The 27,466-nt window shown below is 39.3% G+C and overlaps 1 protein-coding gene across 1 annotated transcript; it reads left to right on the top strand.

Moving 5' to 3' along the window:
* The first annotated feature begins 3,673 nt into the window (after window positions 1-3,673).
* On the top strand, window positions 3,674-23,265 carry psph (phosphoserine phosphatase). The gene is made up of 6 exons (XM_073053577.1): window positions 3,674-3,802; window positions 5,633-5,788; window positions 18,173-18,307; window positions 18,891-19,036; window positions 21,191-21,339; window positions 21,539-23,265. The coding sequence occupies exons 2-6, from the start codon at window positions 5,649-5,651 to the stop codon at window positions 21,641-21,643; spliced, it is 675 nt and encodes a 224-aa protein (XP_072909678.1). The 5' UTR covers window positions 3,674-3,802; window positions 5,633-5,648; the 3' UTR covers window positions 21,644-23,265.
* Window positions 23,266-27,466: the final 4,201 nt, after the last annotated feature.

Genomic DNA, 27,466 nt, shown 5'->3' with positions numbered 1-27,466 from the left:
CCGGAATTAACCTAGTGAATCTTCTCTGCACTGCCTCGAGAGCCAGTATGTCCTTTCTTAAATATGAACACCAGAACTGCATGCAGTACTCCAGGTGTGGTCTCACCAATACCCGGTACAACTGCAGTAAGACCTCCCTGTTCTTATACTCCATCCCCCTAGCAATAAAAGCCAGCATTCCATTGGCCTTCTTGACCACCTGCTGCACTTGCATACTAACTTTTTGTCTTTCCTGCACCAGGACCCCCAGATCCCTTTGCACAGAAGCACTTTCCAGTTTCTCTCCATTTAGATAATAATTTGCTCTATTATTTTTCCTGCCAAAGTGCAAGACCTCACACTTGTCAGTATTATATTTCATCTGCCAAATGTCTGCCCAATCACTCAGCCTATCTATGTCCCCCTGCAGGGTTTCAATGTCCTCCGCACTCATTACACTCCCTCCCATCTTTGTGTCATCAGCAAACTTTTATACGTTGCACTTAGTCCCTTTCTCCAAGTCATTAATATAGATTGTAAAGAGTTGGGGTCCCAACACCGACCCCTGCGGAACACCACTAGTCACCAATATACATAGTCATCAATATACATAGATTGATTATATGCCCATAAAGTGATGGGTCAAGCAGCCGAGAAGGCAAAGGGGTGGAGGTAAAAAGGTGGTCAAAGGGTAAATCCTGCATCAGGATTTATCTTTTAGTCTTAATTCCAGTACTCATGTATCTCCAAGGTATACAGGTTGCTAGCTTTCACTTGCTGAGGCACAGAATATAAGAGCAAGGAGGTTTTGGTACAACTTTATAAAACATTGGTGAAACCATGTCTCGAAGACCCTGCATAGTTTTGATCATTTGAAAAAACATGGCTGGTCTAGAGACAATGCTGAGGAAATTCACCAGAACATGGCATGGGGCAGAATGTCTCAGTTATGAGAAGAAGACAAATAGGCTTGGTTTGTTTTCTTTGGAGCAGAGAAGACTGAGGGAGAACCTTGAAGGGGTATACAAAATTATGCAGGACATAGATATGATATACAGTAGTAAACATTTCTCAGGCTACATCCACACTACGCTGGATAAATCCGTAACCGAAGCTTTTTCTCTTCGTTTTTACCCTCTATCCACACTAAAATGGTGTTTTCATCCCCCGAAACCGGAGCTTTTCAGAAACGCCTTCCAGGCTGGATATTTTTGAAAACGCTGCTTGGGCAGATCAGTGTGGACGGGGTAACTGGAGACTTTTGAAAACACTGTCAGACAGCAGCACGCTATTTCATTGTTTTCTTGAACTCAACCTAACAATTTCAGAGCAGACGGCAACAAGACTGAAGCCAGAAGAGTTAGAAATGTACTCACCAAATATTTTGACCCATAACTTACTGAATAAATAAGTATACTCACTTTGCCCTGTTTTCTGTCCTTGTTTGTATGAAGGTGGTTTACCTATTTCTGCAAGTACTTCTCTGACAATAGATGTGTAACAGCCAATGAGACATTGTATAGAAATACAAGATAACACTGATGCAGACATGCTTTATACATTTAACAAGGTGCTTTATTAATGCAACAGAGTTAGTCAGTTTTTCAATGTTCGTCGTCAGCCGGGTCAATCTGTCCGTGAACTCCCTGTCAGTTGTCGCCGTACGCTTCAATATTTGTTTATTTTTACTTGTAAGTTCTCCTGCGCAAAAGCCAACAGCTGTCCATCGTTTTAATTTTTTCTGGTCTGTAACTATACAAACGCGCACTTTTACGGCGAGATTTGACACCAAACATGTTTGGCACGTTTGTTTTCGGTTGATATGTCCTGCGCATGCACACGAGGAGGAAATTCGCCAAAATCTCCGTTTCAGTGTGGATAGAGATATTTTCAAAAACGCATAGTGTGGACGCCTATCGTTTTTACGCAAAACCGGTGTTTTCAAAATTATCCAGTCTAGTGTGGATGTAGCCTCAGTGGTCAGGTGTCCATAGCCAGAGGGCAAGAAGTAAGAGGTACAGAGGGGATAAGAAGAAGAATTGTTTCACACAAAGGGTGGTTAGGTTTTGAAATGCACAGCCTAAGACGGTGATGGAAGCAGAGATTCTCACATTTTTAAAAGTATTTACCTGTGCACTCCGAGCATAGAACATTTTGGACCAAGTGATGGTAAATGGGATTGGTTGGTGACCTTGAGTTGTGTCACCTGCACATGCATCAGGAAATGTGAGTTGAAAAGAAAACAAAGCCTGTATTGTTGTTACTTCTATTCACATCAATTCAGTGAGGGCAAATTTTATATCATATCTCAGTGATTTGTGAATCCTGTAACAGTGAATTTCCATCGACTGAATGGCCATAAATTGCATTTTGCCTGTATATAATAAAACTTTATTGTCATTGCTCAAGATGAGATTGCAGTGCTATTCAGTCTGTGAAAAACAGATATTTACAATGCATGTGATATGGTGTAATTTAAATAAATAACTATTCCCATATTTACATACAAGTGACTTTGATACCCCATAACTCTCAAAGACCATTGGCAAACCAGGGTGCAGCATTCTCCAGCTGCACAACAGCCCTCGGGAAGAAGCTATTTTTCAGTCTAACTGTCTCAGCTAAGATGTTTCTATATCTCCTACCAGGTGGCAGGAGATTGTGCAGACAGTGTCCAGGAGAGGATGGGTCTTTAATCATGTTACGAATGTGCCCTAGGCGTGGACAGGGTGAGCTGACGGCCTGCTTCTGTGCCCTATGGCACAACCATCATTCCCTTTATCCTTCTCCCAGTCATTTCTTCCGTTTACCAGCTCTCCATTTCTCCTCACTACCTAGGATGCCAAGGCAGTAATTATTGGAAGTGGAAAGTGAGCAGTAGTCATCTGGGACATTAGTCACATTCCAAGAGGGAGTACAAGAGACAGATGGACAGAGAAGACCATGATGTGTTGGTTTTGATCTACAAACGTCATATAATCTACACTGGACCTGAGCCTTGATCTTTGTTGATCTTCCCACCTCACCAGCTGTCAGGGCCTTCCTGGGGTATGCAGGCTTCTACTTCCGCTGGGCGAGAGCTTGCGCTATGTCAGTGAACTGGGATTCAGCCCCTCTGTGTCCAACACCACATTGGAAGTAAGGCAGGAGCGAAGTAAAGTCGATCCGGCACGGAGTTATAAAATCTAACATCCTGTTGAATTGGCCATCAAAAGGTTGTCAATATGTTGTTTTGTTTTCAAATCTGTATGGTTTCATATTTTTCTCAGATTTCAAGACAGAGGAACCAATTTGTTTAACAACTGGTAGGTTTCTGGGTGCCACCGCTAGGAGAGGGTGGTGGAAGCACACGAGACAGTTGTACTGTACCTAAAATGCATTTAGACCGGCACATGAACATATCGAGAATTGATGGATGTGGATCATGTGCGGGCAGATTGGATTAATTTAAACTGGTAATGTGTCAGGCAAGGATCAACTCCTTCATAGATTATGTGATATCTGTCAGCATTTCGCTTACCTGGCCAATAGGCGTCCCAGATCGAAGGGTCCGATTCTGAGATGTGCTGTTGTATGGATGCTGGGGCCCATGAGCGATTACATATGGAATAAACAGACATTGCCCTTTTAATTAATTATCTGCGTCTGGGCGCCACGCTGAAGCAAGTCTTTCATTGGTTGCAAGTTGCGGCGATTTTCTCCGGTTTCGGTGACTGTCTCCTGCGTGTTTAATCCGAAATCTGGAGGAAGGAATATCACGTTTCACCGTGTGTTTGGGCACTCGGGGGGAAGTGATGTTTGGTGTTTGAACGGCGCTGCTGGGGTAAGTGTCAATCAAATGCCAGATTGTAGCGCTACACGTCGAAACAAGTGGAAGTCAGATTTGCGGCAGGAATTAAACGTGTAGTTTTTTAAATTCCCTCCCGGCCTTTCAAATACTGGTTGCCGGCTTCCCGTGGATCTGGCTGGCACCAGGCCTCCTGTGTTCACTGAGCATGAGATGCTGCGAATGACAGTGGGAGTATGAGATTTCCGTGAAGGCCCGGACCCAGGCTACTTCACCATTTCCCCATCTTGGAGAAACTGTTCATTCCTCATTCCCTCTTCCGCCTGTTGCATTAAAAAAAAGTTTTTAAAGTTTTCTGAGCGCCTCTTTACAGGAAGGTCGTAAAGCCTCTGGTGAACGAAGAGTTCTTAGGTTCCTGCTTGGATTAGAGGGTCTGTAACGAGAGGAGAGGGTTTTTTTCCTCTCCGGAGTGTTTGTTGGAGACTGAGGGGAAACCTGATTAAAATTTTATAACATTCTGAGGCATAGGGAAAATAGACATTTTCCCCAGGGTAGAAATCTCAAATTCTAGAAGTTGCACATCTAAGGTAGGAAGAGGGGGAAAGTTTAAACGTGCAGGACACGGTTTTTGCACAGAGTGGTGGGTGTTGGAACAGGCTGCCGGAGTGTTGGTGAAAACAAATAGGATTGTGGAGCTTAAGAGGCTGTTAGACACATGAATATGCTTGAAGTAGAGGGAAATGGATCATTGCGAGCAGAATCATAATTTGTTTAATTCGGCATCATGTTCGGTGCAATTTTGTGAGCCGAATGGCCTGTTTCCCTGCAGTACTGTTCTAGATTCTAATTCCAGTTTTGGTTCCTCCGCACTTTGATCCAGCCCCATGAAGTATACTTGCCAAATTCTAAAATCCGATCTTCCCTAAATGTAATCTTTTTGTAGCCATTACCCTCACTGTCTAAATTTGTGAGGCATAAGGGACTGTTCACTCACTTTAATCCTGAACGTGAGGTAAGTCAGGTAGAGGACGAAGTGAATGATCCATAATTATTGACCGGCTTTCAGGATGCTTCCGTTTCCGTAAAGACTTGCCTGTGACCACTGACGATATCCAACTTCAATGGCTGCCCTTCGGATGGGGTCGGTGTCAGTCTGAGCCTCTGCAAACTTAGCTAAGCCGGAAGAATCCACAAGAAATGTTTCTTTTTGCCTGACACGTTCCTTCGCCAGAGAAATCTGCGTTGTATCATTCAGAGTTCTTATGTGAGGGGGTGGGGCCGAAGGTTTGTTTCGGTGCTGAGGAGTGAGACAAGCAGAAGACTAGAACAACATATACTCAGTACACCACGATCAGCCAGAGGAACGAGGAGTGGGGTGCCATAAGTCTTATTAAAATGACATTGAATTGACTCACTTACATGAGTAAAAATCTTTTTGTTACGTCTCCATCTAAATGGGCAATGTGCAATCAGTAATTTATAATAAATAAAACAGTCAATGTAATGTAAAATACACTCAAAGCAGCGTGAATTCATCAGTCTGATGGCCTGGTGGAAGAAGCTGCCCCGGAGTCTGTTGGTCCTGGCTTTTATGCTGTGGTACCGCTTCCAGGATGGTATCAGCTGGAGTAGATTGTGGTTCAGATGACTTGGGTCCCCAGTGATCCTATGGACCCTTTTTACACAGCTGTCCTTGTAAATGTCCTGAATCATGGGAAGTTCACAACTACAGATGTGCTGGGCTGTCCGTCCAGCATTTTTTTTGAAAATTCAGGTATGTACATCTGTGATATTGGACACTTGCCTTCCAATTACCTTCTGCTTTTCCTTGTGCTCTAGGATTATGTTTTTTTATTGTTTCTAGAGGAATGTGTGAAGCAAAATGGCTACAGCTGTTGAAACTAAAGCTATCCTCCGGAGTGCAGATGCCGTGTGTTTTGATGTCGACAGCACCATAATAAAAGAAGAAGGAATTGATGAACTGGCGAAGTTTTGTGGAGTTGGGGATGTTGTGGCAGAAATGTAAGTTGACATGGTCTGTTGTCCATGAAGGGTGCTGTTATAATATTGCCTTTATAGTCTATAACCGTTTTTGACCAGTGTTTTAGATTTAACACCACAATCAAACCCTGGCTCTCTGCTGGATTGATGAGGCAACCCAAGTGCTTTCTATGTCTTAATTATGTAGCCAGGGCAATTATCTAATCTGTTGGTGGATTTAGATTACATCCACACTAGACCGGATAATTTTGAAAATGCCTGTTTTGCGTAAAAATGATAGGTGTCTACACCAAGCATTTTTGAAAATACCTCCGTCCACATTAAAACGGGTATTTGGGCGAATCTCCTCCTACTGGGTATGCGCAGGACACATCTATAGAAAACAAGCGACATGTTTGGTGTCGAATCTCGCGGTGAAAGTGTGTGTTTGTGCAGTTACAGACTAGAAAAACTTAAAAGGAAATTGCCAAACAACGGACAGCTGTCGGCTCTCACGCAGGAAGACTTAAAACTAAAGAAAACAAATACTCGAGCGTATGGGGGCAACCGACAGGGAGTTCACGGACAGTATGACCTGGCTGACGAACATTGAAAAACTGACTAACTCTGTTGCATTAATAAAGCACCTTGTTAAATGTATAAAACCTGTCTGTATCAGCGGTATCTTGTATTTCCATACAATGTTACATTAGGCTGTTACATATCTATTGTCAGAGAAGTACTTGCATAAATAGGTAAACCACCTTCATACAAGTGACAGAAAACTGGGCAAAATGAGTATACTTATTTATTCAGTAAGTTATTTGGTGAGTACATTTCTAACTCTTCTGGCTTCAGTCTCGTTGCTGTCTGTTCTGAAATTGTTAGGTTGTGTGGGGGGGGATACATTCAGGAAAACAATGAAATGCTGCCATCTGTTCCAGCACGTCATGACAGCGTTTCTAGAAATCTCCGGTTACCCCATCCACAATACTCTTGCCCAAGCGGCATTTTTCAAATTTACACACTCTGGAGGGCGTTTTAGAAAAGCTCCATTTTCAGGGGAGGAAAACGCCGTTTCAGTGTGGATGGAGGGTCAAAACAAAGAGAAAAAGCTTCGGTTAAGGATTTATCTGGTCTAGTGTGGACGTAGCCTTAATGTTTCCAGTGTACAAGTTTCTAGGGTGTTTTGGGATATAGCAAATATTGGGAGACTTCCGGTGGCTGTAATGGAGTAGGTTGCAGTAGCTACATGCTCCGAAATTATTCGCTTACTTTGCTGTTTAAACCTATCTCGGTGAGAGCACCATGAGTAGAAAACACTCTAAAAAAAGAGGTTACTTTAGAGACTTTGGCTGAAATGTTTCAACAAATGTCAGAGAGATTTGAAAAATTAGATAAACTGGATGACTTGGAATCCAAGTTTGACTTGTTACAGAATTCCTTCGACCTCGTTAAATCTGAACTGAAAATGCTTAATCGGAAACTTGGAATTCACAGCAGACTGTGAATGATCATGAAATTCGTATTAAGCTACACGAAGAATCTCTGCCACTGTTGCAGAAGGATATCGAAGGTTTCAAGAAAATTTCTAAGGAACAACTTAAAAAAGATGATGCATTACTGAAGAAACTTACAGATTTGGAGACCAGGAACCGAAGCTGCAATATCAGAATTCTTGGGCTTCCTGAAAAACTGGAGGGTAATCAACCTATCGATTTTTTTTTTTTGTGCGCTCAAATGTTGAAAGATTTATTCCCTGATATATTATCAGAACTACCAAAATTTGAGCACGTTCACCGAGTTGCCACGCCTAATTGGGATCCTGCCAAATCTCACTCTATTATCATTCGCTTTTATGACTATCAGATTAAAGAACAGATCCATCGTGAATCAAGGAAGAAACGCATATTACAATTTCATGATCAACAGTTTCGGATCGTTCAAGATTATCCACCGGAAGTTCTAAGAGCTAGACAGGCTTTTAAAGAGGTCATGTCTGATCTTTTTAAGCTTGGCTGTCGCCTTTCTCTCAGAGATCCGTGTAAACTCAAAGTTACTACTTCTGATAATAAGGTTTCTTGGTTTACAAAGCCTGAAGAAGCTAAGAAATTTTTACAAATTCAACCTTGAATATTTCTCTTTATGCCAGATGTTTTAATTTCAGGTGTTCAATCAAGTAATTGGCACTTTGTTCATAACAAGGTTTCTTGGTTTACGAAGTCTTAATTATTTGTTTGATTAAGTAATTGGCGCCTTGTTATCTATCAAACTATGCAAAATATGCAGGCAGACCGCATCCATTTTCTCTTTTGCTGTTTTTGGCCTTTATACGGGTCCTCTACTGTTACTTTTTCGCAGCTCTTTTTAAACAATACGTTATATTCTTTCAGTGTTATGTTGATTTTTATCTTCCTTTCAGTAATTCGACTGAAAGTAATTACGTAGGGTGTACATGTAGTAATTACTGAGGAATGAAACTGTATGGTGTTTTGCTTTACTTTAAATTCACTCTGATCTTTCCTATCTTTTGATTATGTATATACCTTTCAGTCTTTTACTGTTTTTCAATAGTATACAATATTCTATATTTCTTATTGCTGGTTTTTGGTTTTTTGATTATTTTACCATTTTGTCATTTTGTTTTTTTTCCTCCCTTGAATGCCTTAAATTAGTCATGTAGGAAGCTATCTCAGAATCAGAATCAGAATCAGACTTTAATCACCAAGTACCTATGCACATACAAGGAATTTACTTCCAGCAGATGTTGTCTCTCTGCTCATAACAATAATAATGATAAATATAAATGAAAATATAAATTATACATACAGGTAGTGCAATCCAAGTAATAGTTAGCCGACAGTTAACCGGCAGTTAACTGTTCAGCAAAGTGACCGCAGTAGGGAAGAAACTTCTCCAGTGCCTATTAGTCTTAGTCTGGAGGGATCTGAAGCGCCTACCAGACGGAAGCAGATCAAACAGTCCGTGCGCAGGATGGGAGGAGTCCTTTATGATGTTCCAACCTGGAAGAGTACAGGTCCACAATAGAGGGCAGGGTGGCTCCAATAATGCGCTCGGCAGTCCTCACTGTGCGCTGTAGTCTGGTTCTATCCTGCTTGGTGGCGGCTCCAAACCACACAATGATGGAGGGGCACAGGACAGACTCAATGACTGCAGTGTAGAACTGCAGCAGCAATTCCTGAGGCAGACTGTATTTCCTCAAGAGCCGCAGGAAATACATCCGCTGCTGGGCCTTCTTCAGGATGGAGCTGATGTTCTGCTCCCACTTCAGATCCTGAGAGATGGTGGTTCCCAGGAACCTGAAGTTCTCCACGGTGGACACAGGGCTGCTGAGGACTGTGAGGGGAGACATAGCAGGGGGATGTCTCCTGAAATCCAGTATCATCTCCTTTGTCTTGAGCGTGTTCAGCTCCAGATTGTTCCAACTGCACCAGAGCGCCAGTTGGTCCACCTGCTGTTGATATGCAGACTCATCACTATTCTGGATGAGTCCGATGACGGTAGTGTCATCTGCAAACTTCAAAAGCTTCACATAGGGGTTGGAGGAGGTGCAGTCATTGGTGTAGAGGGAGAACAGCAGTGGAGAGAGGACACACCCCTGGGGGGCACCGGTGTTGGTGATTCGAATATCCGAGGTGACCTGTCCCATCCTTACCTGCTGACTTCTGTTGGTCAGGAAGCTGTAAATCCAATCGCAGAGGTCAGGTGGCACAGTAAGGTGAGACAATTTGGAGCAGAGGGTATAAACCGCTTCTAATTATTTTCTATTTGTTTCTTTACTCCTTTTTTTTGCACCCAAAAGTATATGTTGTTTTTCTTACTGGTTTCTACTAGTATTTGATTTTATTGTCTTTCCTTTTTACCAAGACTAATACTTATATTTTCCCATGGGTTTTTTTTTCGTAAATAGCGAACTTATTTACTTGGCTATTTTGTTTTCGTATATATATATTTACAATTGTTTATTCAGCACAGCTATGCATATATATTTTCTGGAGCCACCGGAGTTTTGGGTTGGGAACATTAGATTTAGTCTTCAGCCTCCCTTGGCTTATTTCTCTCTTTGGGGGGAGGGAGGGGGGAAATGGGTTCTTCCAGAAAGTTGATTGGATGTTTTTACTGTTTTATTTATTCGCTATCTACATGTCTGTGATTACCTTTTATACATTACTAAAGGATACTTGATGGATTCTTTTATTAATATACTCAGTTTTAATGTGAAAGGTCTAAATAACCCTGTTAAATGAAATAAGATTTTCTCTTATATCCAGAAACTTAAAACTCGTATAATCTTTCTTCAAGAAACCTATATTCGTAAAGATGATATTTCACATTCTTTCAAAGGATGGAAAGTATACATTTTCACTCACCTTCTCAATCTAGATCGAGAGGCGTCTCTATCCTGTTTGATCAGAATGTATCCTTTATTCAACATAATGTAATTTCTGATACAAATGGCTGCTTTGTTATTGTTTCGGGTAGTCCTGAGAATAAACTAATGGTATTTGCAAATGTGTACGCTCCAAATACAGATGACTCCTTGTTCTTTGAACGTCTTTTTTCTGCCTGATTTGAATCAGTATTCCTTAGTGATGGGTGGAGATTTTAATTTTTGGCTTGACCCTATATTAGACCACTCCTCAAGTAAAACCCCTGTCACTAATAAATCAGTCCTACTTTTTAAATCTTTTCTATTTCAATGTGGTATTCTCGATGTGTGGCGTTTTTTGCACCCCCAAGAAAAGGAATATTCATATTTCTGTCAGGTTCATCATATGTACTCTCAGATTGACTACTTTTTTATAGATAGAAACTTGCTTCCACTGGTACGATCCTGTAATTATAAGGAGATTGCTTTGTCTGATCATGCACCTGTGCTTCTGGCTTTAAGATTACCTGTTTATTCTGTATCAAGTAGAAGTTGGCGTTTTAACTTATTGTTATCTGATAAAAAATTTCTAAAGTTTTTGGAAAACCATATTTTTTCTTTAAAGAAAAATCTAAAGGAGATACTGCTGGTACTATAGTCTGGGATACTTTTAAAGCATATATTCGTGGAGAAATTATCTCTTACTCTACCTATATAAAGAAAATAGCTGACAAAGAAAGGTCTGACCTAGCAGCAATATTAAGATCTTGATCGAAAGTATGCCCTATCTCCAGATCCAAGTATATATAATAAGCGGATTGAAATCCAATCCAAGTATAATCTACTGCTGACTTACCCAATTGAACAACAGCTGTTGAGAGATAAAACTCAATTTTACATTCACGGGGATAGAACAGGTAGTTTATTAGCCAATCGCTTAAAATCTTTTAAAGTTAATCGTCAAATCACAGAAATTTTTAAAGATAATGGTACTAAGATATCCAACCATTCTGAAATTAACAACGTATTTAAAGACTTTTACTTTAAGTTGTATCAATCTGATTCTTCTTCAGATGATACCTATATGAATGCTTTTTTCAGTAATATCATCATTCCTACATTGTCTGCTGATAGCCTAATACAGTTAGATCAGCCTATTTCCAATGAAGAAGTGGCTGAGGCTATACGTGCTTTACACTCTGGTAAGACCCCAGGACCTGATGGCTTTCCTGGGGAGTTTTATAAAACTTTCACCACGTTACTTACACCTTATTTATCCTGTTTTATCAGAGTCCTTTAAATCAGGTAAACTCCCTCAATCTTTTAATGAAGCTTTTATTTCTCTTATTCTTAAAAAAAAGTCCAGCTGAATGTTCTTCATACAGACCGATTTCTTTATTAAATGTTGATGCAAAAATTTTATCCAAAATCGTAGCTCGAAGACTTGAAAATATTTTACCATCTATTATATCACATGACCGGACAGGATTTATTAATTTCTAAGCCCTTTAAATTACAGCGGGGAACTCGACAAGGTTGTCCTCTTAGTCCTTTACTTTTTGCTTTAGCTATAGAACCCTTAGCAAAAGCATTTCGAGAATCTAAGGACATTTCTGGTATACTAAGGGAAGGTATGGCTCATAAAATTTCGTTATACGCTGATGATATTTTACTTTTTATCTCTAACACTGAAACTTCTTTACCTTCGGTTCTTTCTTTAATTTCCCAGTTTAGTTTTTTTTTCAGGATATAAGCTGAACTTACATAAAAGTGAGCTATTTCCTTTAAATGACCTAACATCGTCAAATGCCAAATTTCCGTTCCAAGTTGTTACAAGTCAATTTACATATCTAGGTGTAACAATTACTAAAAACTTCAAGGATTTATTTAAAGAAAACTTAAACCCCTTATTGAATTATGTGAAAAAGATGCTTTCTAAATGGTCTCCTCTTTCTTTATCCCTAATTGGCCGAATTAATTCGATTAAAATGAAGATTCTTCCTAAATTTTTATATCTTTTTCAGGCTTTACCTATTTTTATTCCTAAGACCTACTTTGATTCTTTGGATTCAATTTTAACATCTTATATTTGGAATAATAAACAAGCTCGTTTAAGTAAAGTTTACCTACAAAGAAATAAAGAGATGGGTGGATTAGCCTTACCCAATTTTAGGTTTTACTATCGGGCTGCCAATATAAGGAATGTTACTTTTTGGTCCTATTATATTTATTGTAAAGATTGCCCATCATGGGTCTCCTTAGAAGTTAATTCTGTAAAAAAAATTCCTCTATTGTCTCTTTTCTTGGATCATACTCTTCTTTTTCAGCAAATAAAACAACAGATAACATCATTGTTAAGCAAAGTTTAAGGATCTGGTCTCAATTTAGAAAATTTTTTGGTTTAGTGAATTTTTCATTATCATCTCCCATTCTCCTTAATTATTTTTTTTATCCCTTCCATGACTGACAAAGTTTTTAAGGATTGGGATGAATTAGGTATTAAGTGTTTTTGGGACCTGTTTATCTCAGGATCTCTTGCTTCATTTGACCAATCGTCAACTAAATTTGCACTGCCGAAAACACAATTTTACAGATACCTTCAAATTAGAGATTTCTTACGTTCCCAATTAACTACTTTTCCTATAGGTCCTGATAAAAATTTACTGGGTGATCTTTTAAATTTAAAACCTTTTGTTAATGGTTCTATTACCGGTATCTATAACTTGTTGATTGATTCTAGACAAGACTTTTTAGATAAAATAAAAAAAGCTTGGGAGGATGACCTAAATTGTCAGATTTCTGATGAAAGATGGAATAAAATTCTTAAACGGGTTAATAAATCATCTTTCTGTGCCCGACATTCTCTTCTGCAATTTAAAGTGGTTCATAGAGCTTACATTTCTAAACAGAAGCTGTCCAGTTTTTATCCAAATGTTTCTCCACTTTGTAATAAATGCAACTCAGCTGATGCCTCTTTAATTCATATGCTTTGGTTTTGCCCTAAAATTGAAAAGTTTTGGCGGGAAGTATTCCATACCTTCTCACAACTTTTTAGGGTCCAATTTGACCCTAATCCCCTTACTGCCTTGTTTGGTATTATTGCAAATGAAGATATAACTTTAAATACTCCTAACCTACAGGTTTTAGTTTTTACCTCTCTTTTAGCAAGAAGAGCAATCTTGCTTAAGTGGAAGGAGTCTACCCCTCCTACACATCTTCAATGGCTACGTGATATTATTTCCTATTTAATTTAGAGAAGATCCGCTGCTCAGTCTTAAATTCAAAACAATCTTTTTATGATGTCTGGGGACCTTTCCTAAATTACTTTTCCAATTTATAAAGTTTAACCGTGCACAGACTTTTATGTATATTTCTATCTTCTCTTCTCAAGCGAATGTTTTTTTCTAATTATCTATTATCATCCATCAGCTTTTTTCTTTGGTAGTTGGTAGGGGGCTGACTTTTTATATTAAAAAATTTCTTTTATGATGTATGACCTATCTTTAAATTTTTGATTACAGAGTGGTGTACCTTTATGTGATATGTTATAACATTTTTATCAATTTTATTACAATATATGAATGTACACAAGTTATGTTGAGATGTATCTATGTGTTGCACTCTGTAAATCTTGTTTTTTCTTCTGAATAAAAATATTGTAAAAAGAAAGCAAATATTAATTTCGACAGCAACCAGTCTTCGGGTCTGAATGTGGATTGTATATTGAATTTAAAATGCAGCTCCGAACAATGGTTTTCTTGGAGCTACAGACTGGGCTCGATTGCAAACCAGGAAACACACAATTGACCAAGAAACACCCTGTTAACCTGAGAGATGTCTGCATATGCATGAATGCAGCTCAGAGACATTGTTCAATATAGGGTGTCTGGAGTGTTGGAGTGAAGATCTAGGTTTTGAAAATTATATGCAACTCAAGGGAAGCATTATGAATGCACTGCAGCTACAGAAGCTGTTCTGTTGTTACCTTTGATCTTTAGCAATAAAAATGTGATGCATTGTTGGGTGAAGGAGCCTCTTTCCAGGATGTCTCCAAATGCTGCCAGCTTGTGTGTGCTGAATAATGACTTTTATACTACCAGCTGTGTGCCTCTCCAGTGGCTTTTGTTGACAATCACAACAAGCATAACACAGTCTGTGATTGTACATGTCATCCTAAATGTACACCACAAAGTATTATTCTTGTATGGGTATGAAATTAACATTAAAGATATCCAGATGTTTTTAGTGGAATTAAGTACCGTACTTGAAATGCTCTGTAGGTGAAATGGACCAATTCTATTGAATACAAACCTGTATGATAGTGAGGACATTGGAAGGAGGGAGGGAGGGGAAGAAATACAGAATCACATCATAGAGAAGTTCCATTCAGCCATCTTGCCTCTGAAAGAGCTTTTGTTTCGCTTCACTCTTGCCCAACTTTTTATGAATTACCTGCAATATCTGTTTTCACTTCCAAATTCATCCCAAGTTCTTCTTTGTAAGTTGCTATTCAATGTGCTTTCTGGTAGACATTAACAATTTGCTGTGCTTAGAATGCTTCTCTTCATTTCACACTTGTTCTATTGCCATTTACCCATGTACTCTCACGTTAATAACATAGACAATTCCTGGATTTTGATCACATGATGATGGAAGAAACAATGTTATCAGTGGACCTTTGTTTCTGTTGTTTTTGTCCTCCTAATTAGTGGAGATTAGTGGCTTGGAAGAAACTTGGTGGATTGCTACAGTATGTTTTTTTAAGATGGGACGGACCGCACCTACGTGCTTTGGTGTGGGAGAAGGGGATTATTTAAGATTGGCATTATATTGCCAATTAAATGCCCTTACTCAAGTCATATCATACTAGAGGTTTTGTTGGAGCTGCACTCAGCTAGGAAGTGGAGAGTATTCTTTGTAGGTGGTCAAACAGTTCTGTAACCAAGAGATGTTTTAGTCTCTCATTAGTCCAGTCAAATTCCTGGTTAATATTGATGGTGTGTCACTAAAGATGGTTTAGACCTCCTCTTGAAGACTGTCATTGCTTGGCACCAGTCTGACAGAGATATAGTCTTCCATTTATCATTCTATGCCAGAATGTTGTCTAGGATTTGCTGCAGGAAGCTGTGAAGTGGTTTATGATCTGAGGTGTTGTGGGTAAGGCTACACACTGAAAATGACTCCCATTTGACTGCCTGGTATTTTATATCTTTATTATTTTAATATTTTTCTCATGGCCTGGAGGGAGGCTATCTTGCACCTTGAGTCTGCTGGCTCTCACAGTAATCCCATTCTTTCACAAACAAAGAGATAATGTGCAGATGCTGGAAATCCAAGCAAAATCCAACACAAAATGCTGCAGGAAGTCAGCAGGCCAGGCAGCATCTATGGAAAGGAGTAAATTCAATCTTTTGGGTCTTCCTGAGGAAGGGTCTCGGCCTGAAATGTCGACTGTACTCCTTCACATAGATGCTGCCTGTCCTGCTCAATCCCATTCTTTCTCTCATTTCCTTATAGCTCACTCCATCAACCATCTTGGATTTTCCTGTCCTCCACCTATAGTAATTAACTAAACTACCACCACATCCTTGTGTTCACTCTCTTAACGATTCATTCTTCTGCCATTTCTGGATTTTTGTTTGGACAAAAGTTGTAATTGGGCCTGAAGTTAAGTAGTTCTCGTAACAAGCAGGTTATTGGTGAATACCACCTGAGGCATTAAGGTGAGAGGGGAAAGTTCAGGGCAAGTTTTTTGTTTGCACAGAGTGCAGGGTGCCTGGGGTAGCAGTGGAGGCATATGTAGTCAAAGCATTTAAGAGGCTTTTTAGATGGACACCTGTGTACAGAGAATGGAGGGAAATGGACATTGTGCAGGCAGAAAGAATTTGTTTAGATAGGCTTTTAATTAGTTTGACTCGGGACCTATTCCTGTGCTCTAATGTTCTATATCACTGTAACTTATTTGAGAGTCATCTCGCATTGTAATAATTGGCCAGATTTGATATTTGTAAGATGGTGTTAATATTACAATATAAATGGATTCACAGACTATTCAGAAATCTTATGGTGGTGGGGAAGAAGCAGTTTCTTAATCATTGAGTGTGGATCGTCGGGCTCATGTAACCCCTCCTCAGTGCTAAGAATGAAACGACGTCATGTCCTGTATAGTGAGGGTCCTTACTGATGAATGCCACCTTTTTGAGGCACTGCCTCTTGAAGGTTCCCTTGAAGTGAGGGAGGTTTCTACCTGTGATGTAGCTTGCTGAATCTACAACCCTCTGCAGCCTCTTTCAATCATGTGCATTAAAGCCTCTATACCAGGCTGTGATGCACCTAGTCAGAATGCAGTGCACTGTAAGTCTATAGAAATTTCAAACGAGAAAATTTGCAGATGCTGCAAATCCAAGCTATACACACAAATTGCTGGAGGAACTCAGCAGGCCAGGCGACTTGTATGGGGGAGAAACGTACAGTCGACATTTCGAGCTGAACCCCTTCAGCAGGACTGTACATTTTTTCCATAGTGCTGCCTGGCCTGCTGAGTTCTTCCAGCATTTTGTGTCTATAGAAATTTGCAAGAATCTTTCGTGATATAGCAGATCTCATCAAACTCCAAAGAAGTGGAGCCACTGACATGCCTTCTTCGTGATTGCATCAGTGTATTGTACCTAGGATAAATCCTTAGATATGTTGGAAGCTGCTCACCCTTTCCACTGCTGACTCCTCAATGAGGTATTCTACTGACTTACCCTTCTTGAAGTCAATAATCAATTCCTTCGTCTTGCTGATGAGCGTAAGGTTGCTGTTGCAACACCACTTAACTAGCTGATCTGTCTCACTCCTGTGTACCACCTCGTAGCCATCTGAGATTTTACCAACAACGATGGTGTCGTTGTGCACTTGTAGATGGCTTTCGAAGTGGACTTGGCCACAGTCATGAATGTAGAGCAGTGGGCTAAGCATGCATCTCTGAAGTCAGTGATTGTCAGTGAAAAGGAGAGGTTGTGACCAATCTGCACTGACTCCCAATAAGGAGGTCAAAGATCCTTTTGCAGAGGGTAGTATGGAGGTCCACCTTTAAAGGCTTGGTGATTAATACTGAGGAGATGATGGTGTTGAACACCAAGCTGTAGTCCTGAAAGGATCAACACTGGGGTCTCAGTGATATTCTCAAATGAAAACTTGTATAGACGAGGTGATTAGTAAGCTTGCAAATGGCACAAGAATTGGTGGTTGGTTGTCATAACAACCACCTCACGCTTAACATCACCAAATCCAAAGAACTGAACGTGGACTGAGAAAAGACGTATTGAACTATGTTGGGGCAAATGTGCAGAGCTCTTTGGGAGATCAAATGTAAGAGAAAATATGCATTAAATGACAGGACCCATGGGAGTATTGATGTACAGGAGGACCTTGTAGTGAGAGCCCAGATCTCCCTGAAAGTAGCAACACAGAGATATGATGGTAAAGAATGTGTACAGCATTCGTTCCTACATCGATTGGGATGTTGTGTAGGAAAGTCGTTTTGCAGCTGTGTAAAACTTTTGTTAGTTCATCCATTTTTAAAAAAAGGATTTGGAAGCTTTTGAGGGTGCACACCATTATTGATAGAAGATGATGGGTCTAGAGCAGGGGTTCCCAACCTGTGGTAAGGCTCCTTGGCATTTATTTTTTAAAAAAAGGGTTGGGAACCATTCTAGAGAGTGGTGCATTTTGTTAGTTGTAAAGTTCTTATGGGTGTTTGTATTCAGATACAATATAGGTGCCTTGCTCTGAGAGATCCTTTGCATTTTTTGTTACAAATTGCAGTGAACCAAAGTAACGTTCTTAACTTGCTGTTTGAAAAGTAACAAGTTGATACCATGAAGTTACAGAATGTCATGGATAATCAGCTCTGCTGGTTTATGGTGGACACATATCCCCAGTGTCCTATTTAAACAGGGTACCATGTTGTGATGTAGTCTACGTCATCTTCACTTGTGCATGAGTCCATTTTCTCTAGTTAATGGAGCGATTCTTTAAATTCATTACAGGACCCACAATGCAATGGGTGGAAGTATCCCATTTAAGAAGGCCTTAACAGAGCGTCTAGCTATAATCCAACCGTCACGAGATCAAGTGAACAAACTAATAAATGATCAACCACTTTGCTTAACTGATGGCATGACGTAAGTTATTGTAGGTGCTCTTAATAGTATAAAAAGTGTGAAACTGCAGGACTGTTTGTAAGGATGTGGCAGCATTGTGATGAGAAAGAAGAAATTTTTTTGTAAGAGGAGTAAGAAAATATAAATTTAATTGCTGTATTTCTATTGTATCTTCTTCCCTAGAGGGGATATGCCATGTATAATTCTTGAAGAGTGGGGCTCTCTCTAACATTAATATTCATGTGTGTGTATTTAGAATAATAAACTTCAGGGTCTATATTTTGTAATGGTGATCAAAAATTAGGTTAATACTATTTTTAAAACTCTTCAAATGGGGTATATGGGATGTAGCAACCCAATATTGGTTGTGCTTTACACCATTTACCTGAAGAAAGACTGGGCTGAACTTGATGGAATGTTATAGGATGGTTCGGTAATTTTGCACTTGCAAAGATTGAAGAAAATTATCCAAAGGAGCTGGGTGCAGAAGAGAAGAACAAACCAACTTTTGATAAGAAATTCAATGTTGTAATTGTATCAGTAAATTTTGCAGATTAGCCCTGATCTGATGAAGTATAATGGCTTTTTAAACTTGTATTTTTAGGAACCTAGTTGATCGGCTTCAGCAGCGGAATGTGCAAGTCTTCTTGATATCTGGTGGATTCCATTCCATTGTGGACAGCATAGCAGCAAGGATCAATATTCCCTTAACCAATGTCTATGCAAACAAGCTGAAGTTTCACATGAATGGTTAGATTTATAATTACTGATAAATAACTTTGGACCAGAAATGATTACTTAGTAGGATTCAACCAAAGCAAATGAACTACTGATCATATTGGGAATGTCAAAATCGAAGTCTACCTGCTGTCATCTACAGAAGTATATACGCGGAAAGGTGCAATGATAAACTTACATTAGCATCTCAGGCGCATAGTATTATATAAGCCTTATTTTTGAGGGAAAGATAGGAGTAGTTGGGGACATTTGTAAGAAAAAGCAAATGGGATTGCAGATATTACAAAGGTTGGAAATCCCATTCAGTTCCTGTCCAGATTAATGGGATAAAGGATTCTGTGCTGTTTTTAATATCACAATGTAAAATGATTGTAGTGGAGTTCATCACTTCATTGTAAATATGGGCCACTCTTTGGCATGTGATAGACTTAAATCTAAAGGAAACTGAAATGGCTAATGTGGGGGGAAATGCTCAAGGTAGGGAAGTAGATTCTCTGTGGGTCTGAGTTACTTGGACATCTTAAACCTGACAAGTCTGATACTGGTTTCTGAAATTTACTGACTGTAGATGGCTTAGAAAGGGACAGTGAGGGAGCGCTAGAAATACTCAGCGGCTTAATCAGCATTTCTGGAGAGAAAGGTAATGTTTCAGATTGATGACTTTCATCAGAATGGGCCTATAGAAATTGTAGATTAAAAACAAGTTTGAGTGTAAAAAAAAAAGGCTGTTTGAACAAAGAACGATTTTGATAAGGTGGAAGGTTCCAAAGGTGGGAGAGTTTTGGGCCGAATAGAAATTATAGTTTTGAGTTACCTAGTCAATTGCTTGCCAACAATCCCCACCCTTGTATTTCTCAGTAAACCCTGTATCTTTGCTCAAATTAAGATCCAAATTCCAAGGCCTCTGTGGACAATTGGCCAAAAGATGTTTCGGCTTTTGACTGTTTTATGTACAATAAGTGGGATGAAAACATGTTGAGAATAGAATCTGCATCCAAGTGTATTTTGACTTAAATGTTCATGTAACATTTCTCTTTATTGTGTCTCACTGACGCTTGTTGCCTTGTCTCACTTGCAGACCAAAAGTATCCGAGATATAATCTTCAGTCTCTGCCCAGTGGGACATTTCACCCTTGGGTGTGGGAGATGAGAAATTAGCCAGTGTTCCAGTAGAAGTGTGGATGGAAGACAGAGATGGCATTGAGCATAGTAGTAAGGCATTCCACAAGTGGATAATGTGTCAAGGCTCATCATGGTCACTTAAGTAATAGTAGTGAGAAGTTGAGGCAGTGCCTTCTAGCAGAAGGAAGATTTACTGATGGTAATATAATGAAAGGGGTCATAAAGCTACCTAATATTTTATTTAGTAATTTTTACTGGAAGCAATTTAGAACACTAGGATTTAAATCACTTAGATTACTTATTCACTTATCGAACAGCAATGTAATTTGTATTGAAAATGTACATAGGTTAGATTTCATTATTAAAGTAACACAGGAATCTTATCCTTTGGTTCCTTACTGGATGTTTGCTATTTATTGTCAACTTTCTTCTTTTCCCTTTCACTGCATTACTTGAATGGACAGGAAGACAACTGTGCTGAAACTGACCTGTGGTTATATGTAGATGTGGGAGGTAGGTAGCTGGCTGGCCCAAGATGATCTTGTTGTCCTTTCACCATTTAGGTTACCTCTGTCTTCCACATACAGCATGTCTTGCTTCACTTTGAAACCTTGGAATATTAAAGCCTACTTTAATAAATCATACTTCATCATAAGGGCAATGTACTGTAGAGTGCTGATAGTAGTTCAGTGATATTCATCTGCATTTCAGAATTTAGCTATCTTTTGCATCTGGGTTGTCCCAAATGAGCAATTTGTTGCCTTTGGCCAGAGCTTGATGTGCGGGTAGGATCACAAAATTAAATAAAAGACCTCAAAACAAATTCCTTTGTCAATCAGACACCTTGTACCTGAAAAGAATTTTGTAGATGCTGCGGTGATGTTCAAGTGGTGTGCAGGTAAGCTCAGGGTTGGTAATGAAACGTATTGTTATTTGGAATTTGTGCCTTTCTTTTTTTTCACTCCTCCAGATTTATTTTGTGGAGGACAACTCTCCATTTTTAGCAAGTTTCAGAGGTGACCTAACAGTTGTATTTTATTGCAGGTGATTATGCTGGTTTTGACGAAACACAACCAACAGCAGAATCTGGTGGGAAAGGGCGGGTCATAAGTCTCCTGAAGAAAGAAAGAGGCTTTAAGAAAGTTGTGATGATTGGGGATGGAATCACAGACTTGGAGGCTTGCCCACCCGCAGTATGTACACACACTGAAACTGTCATATCAAAAGAGTAACTTCAAAGTACAAATTCTAATTTAAGCTTTTCATTATATACGTACATCATCTAATAATAGAATTGGCCTTAATTAGCACCGTCTTTAATTTAGATTCTCTTTAATGTTCTGAAAACCTATTTTCAGAAATGCCTAATAGACTTTTGGCTTCCTGTCCTAGGATGCATTTATTGGATTTGGTGGGAATGTTGTTCGGCAAGAAGTAAAGGAGAAAGCCAAATGGTTTGTCACAAGCTTTCAAGAAATTACTGCAGAACTGGAATAGCAAATTTAATTTAAAAAAACAAATTGTACTTATAAAAATGTATTTATAGGAAAACATGAAATTCTTGAGTGTTTGCATTATTATAAATTTAACCTTATCCATGTTATTTTGCTATTTTGTTTCTGACTTGCTCATTGGAAAAGTGATACAGTTGTTGAGTGCTATTTCTGTTGTATCATTCAGAGCCAGAGCTCACTTCCTAGACCAGCCACTGGCCTCACAATACACTGCTTAGCAGTGGAACTATAGAAGCTAGGGGAACTTTATATTGGTTGCTGTTTAAAACACAAACCCATGTTTATGTTTTTGGATTCCCCACATTTCCATGTTGTATATCCAGGGCAGAGTGGTTCCCACTTTGAGATTGGTGATACCTTTAGGGAAAGCTAGGTTCAGTGGGAGTATAATGCTTTTTTGTAGTGTGCTTGGAAACCCAATAATCTCTGCATGACTTTTTTTATTCTCCATTTTCCTCTACAAAGCCCTGTTTATTTGTGTGTGTGTGTATGTATATATATATATATATATATATATATACACACACACACACACACACACTTCATTCCTAATTAATTTGCAAATCGTAGAGAGTATATTTGGAATTATGGCACTTTTCTAAAGTCAATAATTGAAAAGAGATTCTGTTTGACTTTAGTTCACTAATTGCAAGACTGACTCTAGAATGTTACATTTTTACTACATTTTCTGGTCAAGGTAAATTATCTTGTTTTTAATTTTAAATTAATAGATTTTTGTCTGTTGGGGAGGAAAAGTTAAATATAGAATCTTTCTGTTTACAGAATACCCATGAGAGATGTACTGTACATTCTGCTTTGCTTTGACTGTCATGTATAGTTATCTTCTCAGATGGATAAGTAACCCAGGACTGCATCACAGTTCATTAAGTTAATAGTGAATGCAGACAGGTATGCTGTGCTAGTTTGCCCATTCATCTCTGTATTTAACCATTTTGGAAAAACAAAACAAAATGTGAGATTTAAGTTCACATTAGTAGCCCTGCAAATGGAATGTGGAATCCAGTTCTCAAGGCGCCAAGTGAAGTTTCACCTTTGCCTTATTTGGTGTCTTAGCAACTATTCTTACACACCTGCCAGAAAAACATCATGAAAGTGAGAGTTGAAGGAAGCTATTGAGCCTCTTCAATTAATTATTCAACAGAGTTCTTGATATAATGGCACTTATTTCTCTCGAATGATTTCAGAGTACTTTGAATCACTTCTGTATCAGAGGATCATTCCAGATACTAATCACATTATTTCCTAAAAGATTTTAACTGATTCCTTACTTTACTGTTAGCTCTGTTCTTGAGACATAACCAATTTTGTCTTCACATTTATTGGCCATTTTGCAAGGATAGAGACTTGTTCTTTTCCTAACATGAAATGTCTAGATGGGCTTCAGATGAATATAATTTAAATTTTGTTTTTCCTTTGTGTGAAACCTATTTTGATCAGTGACCTTGTTGGTTGTTATCACAGAAACACCAATTCCAGCCATGAGGGGAATGGATAATAAAATTACTTAATAATTCACACCCCTCATCACTTTGTTCTCCTTTATGCTTGTGTACTGAAGAATTACAATAAACTATTTTGAATTTCTCTTGCTTCTTCAGATTGTATGCTGGGACTACCCATTAAGATTTTGATATTAAGAAGGTCATGGGGGCAGTTTCAGCATGGACTAGATGGACTGAATGGCTTGTTTCTGTCCTGTACTTCTATATGGCTCTGTAATTGTAGGTCAGGGTACACATGGAGAAGGTCTGGCAGCAGCACCAAAAATATTGAACAAAACATAGAATATTACAGCACAAGTAATGTATTGTTTTTTTAACTTGACTTCTTGCCTGCTTTCTAACCAGAAATCTTGCTAAGAATGTTTTTGAACACTGTCATGCACATTTCTTACTAGACAGAGCTCCATTCTTCAACAAAACCTCAATGTGAAGTATGCCTATGGCACAGCAACTTGTAGATGAGTAGATGGAAATCTGCAATTCTACTGAGCTGCTATATCAAGGAATTTTTATTTAATGAGCAGGATCTTTTTCTGTAATGTGTGTGAAGCATTTGTGGAAGATAATAAACCCTCAAACAGTCCAACATTATTTTCCACCTTAAATAAACACATTTCTAATGAGAGGTAATTCCAACATCTCAAATTCTTCCAAAGCTGGCATTTAGTGCTCTCTAGAAAGTATACTTAAAATGGGAAACAGAGTGCCAAGGAAATCCCAGGGAACACGCTCTATTGAAAGGCCTAGGAAACTACTGTTGAACAATATTATAATTCAGTTCATCGGTCAAAGATGTTGATGCTGTTGTGCCAAATTTGCAGTTAAAGGATATGTGTTTGCTGGTGCAGAAATATAAACAGGAAACACATAAGCCTGAGTAGTCTGCAGTGACCACAATGTGCACCTGCTGAAAAGGGCCTTGAGAGTAAGCCCTGAATCCATGTCTGCTGGTGCCTAAAAGCTATTGCTAGCTGCCCAGAAATGGCACCACTTGCATGTTACTTGAGAAGATACTAAGGACCTGTGCTGAACAAATGTCTGGACTGTTCACTGAGCTCTTTAACCTTTTAGTTTGACAGTCTGAGGTAAACACCTGCTTCAAGCAGGCTTCAATTATACCGGTGCCTAAAAACATGGTGATCTGCCTCAATGACTATCGTCCAGTAACACTTACACCCACAGTGATGAAGTGTTTTGAGAGAGGTTGGTGATGAAACATAACTCCTGTCAGGGAAGCAACTTGAATCCGCTCCAATTTGCCTACTGGAGCAACAGGTCCACTGCAATGCTATCTCATTGGCTCTTCACTCAAGCCTGAACATCTGGACAGCAAACATAGATACATAAGGAGGCTCTATCAACTAGAGCTCAGCATTTAATATTATCATCCCCTCAAAACTAATCAATAAGCTCCAGTACATTAGCCATAATAGCTCCTTGTGCAATTGGATCCTTGATTTCCTCACTTACAGTCAGTTTGGATTGGCAACATCTCCTCCACGATCTCCATCAGCACAAGCACATCACAAACCTGTGTGCTTAGCCCCCTGCTCTATTTGCTTTACACTTACCACAGCTCCAATGCCATATTCAGGTTTGTTGTGACACCACTGTCATGGGCCAAATCAAAGGTGATGAATCAGCCTATAAGAGGGAGATTGAAAGTCTGGCTGAGTAGTGCCATAACAGCAATCTCTTACTCAATGTCATCAGGATCAGGACACTGATCACTGACTTAAGCATTTCATGAGCTAGTCCTCATTGGAGGATCAGAGGTGGAGAGGGTCAGTAACTTTAAATTTTTTGATGTTATCATTTCAGAGGACCTGTCCTGGGCCCAGCACATGTGCAATTACAAAGAAAACATAGCAGCACCTCCACTTACTTAGAAGTCCCCGAAGATTTGGCATGACATCTAAAACTTTGACAAACTTCTGTAAATATGTAGTACAGAATATATTGACTGGCTGCATCACATGCTGGTATGAAAGCACCAACGCTCTTAAATGGAAAATCCTACAAAAAGTAGTGGACACAGTCCAGTCCATCATGGGCCAAGCACTCTTCACCGTTGAGCACATCTACCTGAAATGCCGTAGTAAAGCAGCATTCATCATCGGGGATCCCCACCATCCAGAGCATGCTCTCTTCTCGCTGCTGCTATCAGAAGGTGGTACAGGAGCTTCAGAACTCACATCACCAAGTTCAGGAACAGTTATTACCCCTCAACCATCAGCCTCTTGAACCAAAGGAGATAACATACACTCAACTTCAGTTACCCCATCATTGAAGTGTTCCCACAACCTATGGACTCACTTTCAAAACTCTTCATCTCCTGTTTATTGCTTATTTATTTATTACTATTATTTCTTTCTTTTCGTATGTTTGTTGACTTTTGCACACTGGCTGAACACCCAAGTTGGTGCAGTCTTTCATTGATTCTGTTATGGCTATTATTGTATGGATTTATTGAGTATGCCCACAAGAAAATGAATCTCAAGGTTGTATATGTATATATGTATGTACGTTGATAATAGATTTACTTTGAACTTTGAAGATGCTGGACCTCCTCACCTAACAGCAGATTGACACTATCCGGAGCACATGGACTGGAGTAGTTCAAGAAGCCGGCTCATTGTACCTTCTCATGGCAATTTAGAAGCAAGCAAGAAATGCTGGCTTTATGAACCCTTACTTCCCTTATAGACTGGGAAGAGATGTTATTTTTTATTTCACTTTAGTATTCATTGTGTGAGCAAGAATATAACTTGAATTCCACACTTACAAAAAGATACCCAGATTGCAAATTCTTGCAAGTGAATGTTAGTATTTGTTCTAAATGGAATGCTTCTGTCCTTGATACCAAAATGGTTAAAAGGGCTTGATTCTGCAAAATGTTACAACCTTATCTGACTGTTAATGTGCAGTCAAATCATGTTTCTGAGTTTAAAATTCTTCCCTGCTCTGCGCCAAAAAAATCTCACTTGATTTTGAGGCTAATCTTCTAGGCTAACTCAATTTAACAACTCAGTCTTTCTGTGATTGATAGAATAGCACAGCCTAGATATCAGTGTGTTAATTCCCATCTGAGTTTCTGTGAAAAACCAAAGAAGGGAAGAAATAGATCTGAGTATAAAATATATTTAACTATCTTCCTTGTTTGATCTGTTGGTCAATGAACAATGTGAAAAGTCTGATTGATAACTACTTTGGTTGTTAAGGTTATATAACACAGCAATTCATCTGTGCTGAAATTCATTGAGTAATACAGTTCATTAATACTCCATATAGGCATCCCATATTTCTACCTGTTCACATGCATTTACAAAAGTTACATACCGTATATTCCGGAGTATAAGCCGACCACCCCCACCCCCCCCCCCACCCCCCATTTTCAAGGTTAAAAAAGTGACTTTTTCATGTTACCTTTGTATAAGCCGATCCCTTTTGTAGAGGTTTTGGATTTAACCAGAAAAGATCACAAGATCTCACGTGCCGGTACTCAGCTTTGCCGGATCGGGACCCTGGAAATTTTGTGAACCAGTACCTGCTAAGAAAACAGGCCTACACATTGTAGAGTGTTATAAGCGAATTCTTAATAAATAAATCAGGGAGGGAAATTTTGGATTAGGTTTCCAATGGAAAAGAATCCTCAGAAATGTAACCCCCGTGAAACCATTTAACGCCCATCGTAATCTTGTTAAAACATAACACGGAGTGGTGGGATCAGCACGTGTACTCAGTATTGAGTTTGCGACCGCCATGTACAAAAGATTAAAATGAATGCGATATGATGCTGGCTTCAAGCTGAAGGTTGTTGAATTTGCTAAAGGAACGAATAATTCTGCAGCTGCTAAGAAGTTTAGTGTAAACGAGAAACAAGTGAGAGAGTGGAGAGAAAGGCAGAGGACACGCTGAGGGAAATGCCAAAGACGAAATGTGCAAACCGCGGGAAAACATGCCAGTGGCCAGAACTGGAAGAAAAAGTTTGAGAGTGGGTGAATCACCAGCAATCGTCTGGATACTGGACATTGTTACTAGAGAAATAATTCGAGTTCAAGCGTTGAAATGGGACGAAAAACACCGTGAGGTCAGCGAAAATTTCAAAGCCTCGCGAAGTTGATGCACCCGATATGAATAGACGTGATCTTGTGTTGAGACAAAAAACAAAGATTGCTTAGAAAATTCCCGTGGGGTGTTGTTTACGTCCAAAAACGCTGCTGGATGGACGAAGCGGGTTGCTTGGAGTAGGTTAAAGAGGTGTGACGTCGACGTCCCGAAGG

The sequence above is a fragment of the Hemitrygon akajei genome, chromosome 8 (assembly GCF_048418815.1).
Source record: "Hemitrygon akajei chromosome 8, sHemAka1.3, whole genome shotgun sequence".
Classification (NCBI taxonomy): Eukaryota; Metazoa; Chordata; class Chondrichthyes; order Myliobatiformes; family Dasyatidae; genus Hemitrygon; species Hemitrygon akajei.
The sequence above is the reverse complement of the archived record's forward strand: the minus strand, read 5'-3'. Positions and strand labels throughout refer to the sequence as shown.